Source organism: Hipposideros armiger, unplaced genomic scaffold, assembly GCF_001890085.2.
Source record: "Hipposideros armiger isolate ML-2016 unplaced genomic scaffold, ASM189008v1 scaffold_1931, whole genome shotgun sequence".
NCBI classification, from domain to species: Eukaryota; Metazoa; Chordata; class Mammalia; order Chiroptera; family Hipposideridae; genus Hipposideros; species Hipposideros armiger.
The window spans coordinates 18703-28389 of NW_017733281.1; the positions used below are offsets into that span (position 1 = coordinate 18703).

The window sequence follows — 9687 nt, forward strand, 5'->3', positions numbered from 1 at the left end:
CTGCTCAGCTCGGGCTGGACTCGAACCGCTGTTGCTCAGAGCTCAAACTCTTGAGCGAGCTCTTAACCAACTGAGCCACTCGGCCGGCCCTAGACTTTTATATTCTTATGTCAAGTTCTTTACATCGATTGCTCAACTGAATTATTCATTCATTTATTTTTTCACAAATCTTCATTATGCTTCTGCTAGTTCTATGTTAAGGACATGACCTTAACCAAGACAAACATGGCCCCCGCTTTCACAGTGCTCACAACCTAGTGTGGGGGACAATCAGAATACAAGTACACAAACACAAATAGGAAATAATTCTAAAGTCTGTTAGACATGAGGTCAATAGAAAAGATATTGGGAAATAAACAGTACTCTTTTTGATAAAGAAGTCAGGGAAGGTTGCGAGGTTTTCTGAGGACAAAGGCAATGTCTTTTCTTTCTCCATTTCCCTCCCCACCACTTACTCCAACAAAAAGTTGAAGATAAAATTGCACTCAATAAATTACTTAAAAAATTGATTTTATAATATTTATAAAGCATATATATGTGCATTAAAGTATGGAATACCATACATTTGGAGCATGGAAACTAATTATACAAAAGGAAAATGTTAAACAAAAACAGGCTGGATAGACAATAGGAAGGAAACAATAGCATTTACAGTAGCTGAATTGTTTGGCATTTGAGCTTAAGATTTGTTTTTTTTTTTTTTATGGATACAAAGAGGAAGAAACAGAACCTTAAATAAAAACTGAAGGACAGAAGGGAAAGATGGCTTTCTTCGTTCAAGATCTGCTTTTTGGAGGTGGAGCAAATACGAGTTTTGAAAGCAGATATGGTTGCAATGTATTTATTTTGTTCAAAGTGTTAGAATGAAGACCCCACACCATAGTCTGGAGATAATGCTTTACTCATAACCTGTCTTTCATGTATTTGCCTAAATTCTGATAGAACACAGCTGGACTTGAAGCTCATAAATACAATCGTCTTATGTGTTTTAGACACCACTGGACTCCATTTTTATTTTACATCTTACAGCCTCTGGGCTATAATTGTTTTACTTTTTCATTATTTAATAGCCACTTATTTTATGAAAAACAATGTGATTGACAGTTAGAATAGCATATTTTTGTTTATTTGCATGACTTTAAGAATCCAAATTATATTTGTATTAGCCTTTGGGAAATTGAGCCACTCTCAAGGGTCATTTCCTTGAGCTGCAGACCCCTCACTTCACAGTTGGGTCCTGTATGGAGGAGGCCATAGGACCCACCCATGTGCATGCAGCAGATTTGGAGGTGCAACCTTGGAGGAGAAGCTGGGTTGAGGGGAGACCAGAGTTACTTCCTGGGGTCTTTGAGATGCAACCTCTGTCTGTGGGTAAAGAGGCCTGAAGAGCCAAGGGTATTTGGTGTCTGCTTTAGCATGGAGGTCAGCCGAGCCCCAAATTATAGTGTGCTCTTCCTCATGAAGCCCAGCTGTGTTAGGGAACCGCAGCAGAGCCCATGTCCTCCCACGGGGCCCCTGGCCTCTGGTACCAGGGCACACCTGGTCAGCAGTCACAGAGCCTGTGCAGCGCGGCTCTGGATGGTGGGTGGAGCGCCCAGAGCACAGGTGGGACTGCAGTTGGGACCACGCTGTGTCCAGGCAGGGTTAGGGATGGGAGTTTGGGCTAGGCCAGGGATCTGGCAGGGTCCAGGTCATGCCGGTGGAGTCAGCTCTGACCTAGACACCTCTCTGCATCCTGGAGAGCATAAGGTCTCAGTGGCCCTCGGACTGGGGCCCTGCATGTCCAGGCAGGGCCATGCCAGGAACCGGGATTCCCCATGCACATCCCTGGACCTGCCCCAGCCCAGTCTTGGAGCCAGAGAGCAGTCCCCCAGGGTCCTGGCACAGCTTCCTCCTTTCTTGGGGAGGGCAGTTCTGTCCTAAGGTCGTGCCCACACGTGTGTGGCTGTTTCTGGCCACGCTGTTCTCCACGGGTTCTAAGACCACTTGTCACTCAGCTGAGAGTTAGCCACTGAGGACATGCTACTGCACATACAACCCTGAGAAATGCCTTTGGAAAGAACAGCCAAGGCCTTGTAGTCTTGCCATATCCAATTAATTTACTAAAAGTTTTTATTAGAAATAGATATGGAGTTTTCGCAAATGAATGTTGTGTCTTTACTCAGATTGTACATTTTCTTTTTATTCATAATTATTTTTAATCTATTCATAAGTTTAATATATTGACTTTTAAAGATTAAACCAACCTGGCATTCCTAGGATAAACACCACTTGTGTATGTCCTAGCCTTTTTAGATATTAGTGGATTCGATTTGCAACAATTGTGTTAAAATTTTTCCCATTTATATTTATGTGGTGTACTGGTCTGCAGTTTTCTTTAAATGTCTTTGGTTTATAATCTGTATAATGTTGGCCTTGTAATATAAATTGAGATGTAGTCCCATCTCTTCTTACTTTGTCTTTAATTATGTAGGATTGCCATTATTTCTTTCTCAATGTTTGGTAGAATTCACCAGCAAAGGCACCTAGACATAGTTTTCTTTGTGGGAAGGTTTTAAACTACAAATTCAATCTCTTTAATAGATTACAGGACTATTCTCACTGTTTTATTGAGTGCAATTGGGTCATTTTGTCTCTTGATGAATTTGTCCATTTACCTTAGTTATCAAATCTGTTGGAATAATGTATTCATGAGTATCTTATTATCTTTTTAATATCTGTAGAATCTGTTACGTTACTTCTCTTATTTCTGATATGCTAGTTTTTATGTCTTTTCTAATCAGCCTGAATAATGTTTATAAATAATATGGATTTCTAAAAAACCAGATTATTTTGTAATTTTGTTGCTTGTTTTCTATTTTGTTCATTTAAACACTGATATTTTTTATTTCCTCTATTCTGCATACTTTTGATTTTATTTGGTCTTCTTTTTCTGGTTTTTAAAGTGGAAGCTGAGGTCCATAATTTGAAATCTTTTCTAATCTAGTATTAAATTTCCCACTAATTACTCAATGAGGCAGATCCCACTAATCTTGAAATATTTTTTCATTTTCATTCAGCTCAAAATACTTTTTGTTTGGCTCTACTTCAACCCTTGAATTATGCCTACATGTTTTACTTGGTTTTCAAGTATGTGAGGAAAATTCTAGAGATCTTTCTGTTGTTGGCTTCTCATTTAATTCCATTGTTGTTGTTCTGAAAAATACGAAATCTTATTAAACTTGAGAGTACTAGGTCTTCCACTGTGACACCCAGCACTACATCGATACTGTTTTTCCAGGTAGGTTATAAGCTCCACATGGGAGGGGCATATTCCCAGTACCTGTATAATGTGTTATGTATGTGTTTAATAAATGCTCACTATTATAGACACTCAAAGGTCCCACACTTTAAATTACAATAGAGGGTAGGGCTTCAAAGTGTGGATTTGAGGGGATAAAAACATTCAGTCTGTAGCACAGGGGATGAAAAAGGAGTTCACAAAGAACACATCCCTATTTTGCAACAATTTTCTTTTTCAATACCAGATCTGGAAGCCCTTATAATGGGGCTAAAATTAAGGTCTAAGAGTCTAGAAACATTTTAAAACCAGACTATGTCTATTACTTTGACAAATTCCAAAGGAATTCAAGGGATGGATAATCTTCTCTCTGTATTTCACCAACTTGGGCCTGACTATGCACATGTTTTGTTGCCTAGTGGATGGGATAGCCATATTTCTCTGTACTTATCAAACCCATCTCTGTGTGACTGGAAATGGCTCAAGGAGGAAGCCCTGGTCTTCTCAACTTGCTACCATCATATCACTGACTTCAAGGGTAAAGGCTGATTTTAAAATTAATGGTAAATGGGGGCAATGTGAGATTGTTGCTGAGTGGAGGGGAGCCAACAAATGGGTGTTGCAAAAGTAAGTAATATAATATTGGTGCCTTAAGAGAGGCTTAGAACAAGTGGAAAATGTGCTCTCTGAGTTTAGGCTGAGATACCTCTTGGGGCAAAAGACTGCCCAAACTTCCTCCACCTTTAACGACATGAAGAAGCTGTACAATGGCCAATCTAATAAGCATACTTCCAGGATTGATCTATGTCCTCCTTATCAATGAACAGATTAGAGCTCAGATGATGACTCTGTGAATGATACCAATTCTCATTTCATGGAACATTATGTCTATGGAGTAGAATGGGCCTAAAGAAGATTTAGACTTAAATGATAACAGATTGATTAGGATTCTTATTCAACAAGTGTATAACAGGAAGTGCTGACAGCTATAGCTCAGGGAGGCCCAGAAAAAGGGTAAAAATATTAAAATATGAGACAATTTGTGCCAGGATTATAGGATGGCTTAAATTATACAACCCCTCACTGGTTAGTACAACTCTTTAAAATCTGTATGTGCGTTTTGTCTATTTGATTACATATTGTTGAAAGGCAACAACCTGAATGCTGTCAAACTATTTTTTTTTTTTGGTATAAGGCTTTAACCAACAATGAGGGGGAGAACTGTGCTGTGAGAGTTAAGTCCAGCAGACCTGAATAGGCCTGAGCTAAAGTATCTGTACTTGACTATTCATTACTCAAAGAACGAAAATAGTGTTGCTTTGTAACGATGGATCCAAGATGTATGGTGGCAGGTTTTAACAGCTTATCAGCAGTGTTTATTGATAACAACTCAATTGATAATTTACACCTGTTCTGAGACCTTCATCGTCCTCTGCTGTTGGGGCAGGTTACATAGCAATCACATGCCTACAGATCCATCGTGTTATAAGGAACCTCAGCAGTGAATACATTTTTGGTTTCTGGTGAGTTCTGTGCATGTTGGGTCTTATCTGACAGTGAAATTATATCTGTTCAATGGAGAAAATGGGAGCTTATGCCTGGCCTTTATCCTAACCCCGTGCTGTGAGGCACCCTTTTTCCTTAATAAATTGTAGATTTGTAAGTATTGCCATTTTGACTCCATGAGTCTTCTTTAGCAATTTCACCCTATTTAGCTGTCAATGTTAGTGCACTACATTGTTTGGAATGGGGCACTTCTGTAGTTTTGAGCCTTGTGGCCGTTTCTCAATGTGTGACCTTTTTCTCTCACACGAGTTAATTTATCCATAAGGCATGTATAATCTAGTTTTTTGGGGTTTTTTTTTCATGTTTATTCAGTGGTCCCTTTTGTTCCCTTTCTCTGCTGGCTTTGTCAGTGTGCTTGCTATTTTCTATTTCTTTTGGATTCATAGGCACTCTGGCCACCAATAATCTTCTCTGATTTCCTGAACAGGCTAATAATCTTATTCCTGTTTATCACAGTAGGGACATGATTACATTCTACCTGTGCTGTTGGGTTATTATCTTCTATCAGAGGTGCATGCTTGTTTTGAGAGCATATTTTTTAATCAATAGAACTTTTCCACATGTACGTCATTCAATATAGTTCTCCCAGAGATGTTGCTTTTATAAAAGTTCCTACTAAATTTTTATCCACACTGATGTTTGATGATATGCATTGTATGTGAGCAATAACATATGCCCATGTGTTCTTGCTTCACTTGCTTCTCTATTATCCTTCCATGGTTTAACTATTAAGCTATTATCTGGGAGTGACCATCTGCTCCTAATCCTTTATGTATCTATCTTGTTATGTCATCTGCCTATGGTCTACATGTCCAAACTTTTCTATCTAACGATAACACACCCATTCCTTTTAAATCTTCTTACTAGAATCATAGTTTATCAACGCTTTTAAAAAACCCTATGCAGGCATTTGACTTTTGATACCATCCTGCTCTCAAGCCTGACTTAACTTATTTCTCCTCTCATCATAGATTTCTTAGTTATCATGGCTGTTCATTCTTTGTATCTCCTGTTGTTATCTGGGTTAATATAATAACCTCTATATTGATTGGCTCATAAAATGCAGACAAACTCTCAGTCCTTTTACTACTTTAAGTCCAAAATCCAAGGATTAAGAGGTGTTTAAGAAATGGGCACCACTCTCATGACTACATGTGAAGACAAATAAAATCCTGAAGTTAAATCCTGGGGAACAAAGAAAAGAGCAATGATTCATTGATATTCCAATATACACTAAAACCTAAAATTTGGACTGTGAACTGGATCCACTTCAAGTGATTTTTAAATTCTGGGTGCTCTAGTTTTTAACCTGTTTATATTATTTTGAACATTAAAATCAGAATCATATAAAAAAATTCAGATCTTATGTACAACTTGATGAACTAATAATTTATAAAAGAAATCTTTACCAAGTGCCAATATGGTGCTTGCTATACATGCTTTTGAGTTGAGGGACAATACCTCAACCAGCTGATCAAGCTTAGCATTGTCAGTGATTATCCAGGTTGATAGCATATGCTAGTGATATAAGAATATTTTGTTGTTGTTTTTTTTAACCAATGTGGTCTTCCTACAAAAAACAAAACAAACAAACAAAAAATCAACCACCCTGTAATTCCAGTGCAATCATTAAAAAAAAAGATACTGAAAACCCAAACTGAGAGATACTCTACAAAATACTTGACAAGTACTCAACTGTCAAGGTAATCAAAAGCATGGAAGGCATGAGCAATTGTCATAGACCAATGGAAGCTAAGGAGACATGACAATTAAGTGTAATGTGGTATCCTAGATAAAATCTTGGAATACAAAAACACTGAAGAAAAACTAGTAAAACAGAAAAAAAAATGTGTTTAGTTAATAATGTATCAATGTTATGACAAATATACTACTGTAATAAAAAATGTTAACAAGGGGAACTGTGTGAAGAACATATAGGAATTAGTTATAACTTTTCTTTACATCTACAACTATTATAAACTGAAGTGAATTTTAAAATACTTTTAAAGTACTCCAGGTTAATTTCCTTTAGTTTTCTGTAAATCAACAGTTTTCTGAAAAATCAAGCATGTATAGAACAAGATGCTTTTTGACTTTCATTTCCGTTTTGTTTGTGCAATAAGCTCACGTTGTATCAAGGTGTCAAAAGACTGAGGAGAGGCAAACATATTCTCTCAGTTGCTGAAACTCTCCTTCCAGAAGTGCTGATCCAGCCTGTGGTGTGCTAGCCCTGGTGATCCCATGATACAGCCTTCATCAAGCAGTGGACTCTTACTCCCGGCTCTTGTCTTTGGCAGGGATGCCACTAAGTTAAGTGATGATAAGCCAGTGTCAAAAAAATAGCTGTTCTCCAATTAGTGCTAAAGTTATAACATCATTTTCCCTCACACCGTATCAATACAAGATGAAGAATAGAAAAATTACCACGGAATCAACTGACCTGATTATTTTCCACATACTCAATCTACCAGATCAGGGGTTAGCTAACCAGCTGGTGAGCCACATGCGGCTCTTAGGGTATATACATGGGACTCTGAAGTAAAATTGAAAATGAAAAGAAAATGATCATAGTTTCATTTATAAATTTTTAAAAGGATATTATTCACATAATGGTGATTTCATTTGTTTTATGGCTCTCGAATAATTGTTAAATTGTTGTGAGGGATAGGATTGACTCTTCTGTCTTAAACGTTTGCCAGCCCCTGTACCAGATCATACTCATAGAAAGCAATATGTCCAGGGGTGAGATGAGTTTTTAGTGGTTCAGGTTTTAAAAATGGGAATTTCAGTTACTTCTCTGTGCTGACCAAACCATGTAGGCTGAAAGGATGTTAGATTGACCAAATATTTCCTTGACTAAGACTATACTATATTGTTTCCACAAAATGTGAGTGCTTTTTAATACCAACGTGGTGCTTCTGACATGAAAGTAACCCTGATTTTATTCCAATTCTAAAACGTGCTATCCAAGAAGGGTAGAAATTAACCAGTTTGCAATGCTGCACGTGAGCAAGCACCATGGGGTTGAGAAAAGATCCTAGACAGGAAGCTCAGGCTACATGCATACCAGAGGCCTAAGACAATGACCTGCTTTTTAATTAGCGCAAAATGAATCACTAGATGGCATAAAATGAAGGCCAAAGAGCATGTAAGAATCACCAACTACTACACACATGTGCGGGTACATGCATGCACGTGCACACACACTAGAATCCTTGAGAAATCTCATGGATCAACAAGGTCCTACAAAAACAGGGCCAGACCAATATTCAGACATAGCAGGCAGGCCAAAATCTAACAGCATTAACCTAAGGGAAGCCAACAGAAGCAGCACATAGACTGTCACTCAAAAAGGGAAAGTGAACAGGTACACAGCAGGTTTGGCTACTGCCTCCTACTAGAAGTAGTAATGAAATCTGTTACATACTCATACAGATGTACCACATAGCTAAGAGACTAGTCACAAACATTTATTGGTGGTGTCTACAGAATTCATGTTATTGTTCCATCTTTAAAACTTCACATTCCACAGTATTTGTGCATAGGTAAATATTTTCTTCTATATTTTCTATAAAACTTTATATTACATACAAATCACAAGTTTTGGTATATCAGTTCTAGGTGAAGAATTTATCTTCAACTCTTACACTGATACATTTCCTCAGAAAAAATTATCTGATGCAAGCTCAGTATGTGTTAAAAAATTAGTTACCAAAATACAAGATTTTAGTCTAATCTTAATTATTTCATGTTTAATGAAGTTCACTTGGCAGTAAAGGCTTTTGAGTTTTTCCCTGAGAGTTCTCTGATTTTTAATGGAGTCTTCTTATTATTCAGCACATTGACAGAAGTTTTCTTCCTCATGCAAAGTCTCTGATGTACAATGATAACTTGAATTCTGATAGGTCTTCTAACATTTATTATATTTATTGGATTCCTTCCCACTCTAACAGACAGTTGCCTAAGCTATATGCATTTAACCAATAGACCCAAATCTGTAAGAGCTCAACAAAGTACAAACTTATTTCTTGCTAAAAACAAACAAACAAAAAAACCCCCACAATTCACTGGTGAAGATCTGTTAATGGAGACTTGTTTCACCCAATTACTCTAGCTTCTTTAACCTTGTATTCTATGTTCAATAAACAGCCATGGAAATTTCTCCATTCCAGTATAACAGACAGGAACAATATAAGGTGGCGTTTTAAAGCCAGACCTACCTTAAATGTAATAGCATTATATTCTATGACCATACCCAGCTGGACTGGAAAATTTAGACAAACTATGTGGCTAGTACAAAAAAAAATACTTAAAGGAAACAACTTGCCAGTCTATGTGCCATGACCTTCTCCACTGTGTTATATGAGTTCCTTTAGGACATCCCAGATTCATTACATGCAAGGGTTTTCTCTCTGGTGTGCATTCTGTTGTGATGTACTCTAAGGGCTGCCTTACGGACAAAAGTTTTCCCACATTCATTACATTCATAGGGTTTCTCCCCTGTGTGAATTCTCTGGTGTACTCTGAGAGTAGAATTTTGGGCAAAAGCTTTCCCACATTCATTACATTCATAGGGTTTCTCTCCTGTGTGAATCCGCTCGTGTGCACTAAGGTGTGACTTTTGGGAGAAAGTTTTCCCACATTCATTACACTTGTAGGATTTTACACCTGTGTGAATTCTCTGATGTACTCTGAGGGTTGAATTATGGGCAAAAGGTTTCCCACATTCATTACATTCATAGGGCTTCTCCCCTGTATGAATTCTCTGATGTGCACTGACATATGACTTCTGGGAGAAAGTTTTCCCACATTCATTACATTCATAGGGTTTCTCCCCTGTG

The 9687-nt window shown here is 37.7% G+C and overlaps 1 protein-coding gene across 2 annotated transcripts in view; it reads right to left on the bottom strand.

Annotated features, from left to right (window-relative positions):
* Positions 1 to 8295: 8295 nt before the first annotated feature.
* The window catches only part of LOC109378387 (zinc finger protein 658-like), a 24054-nt gene continuing 22662 nt past the window's right edge, over positions 8296 to 9687 (bottom strand). The window contains exon 6 of one of the 2 annotated variants that reach the window (XM_019634781.1): positions 8296 to 9366. In XM_019634781.1, coding sequence (XP_019490326.1) covers positions 9219 to 9366 — 148 coding nt within the window. In that variant the 3' untranslated portion in view covers positions 8296 to 9218. The remainder of the gene's footprint in view (positions 9367 to 9687) is intronic. The other variant, XM_019634780.1, reaches the window with a different exon arrangement.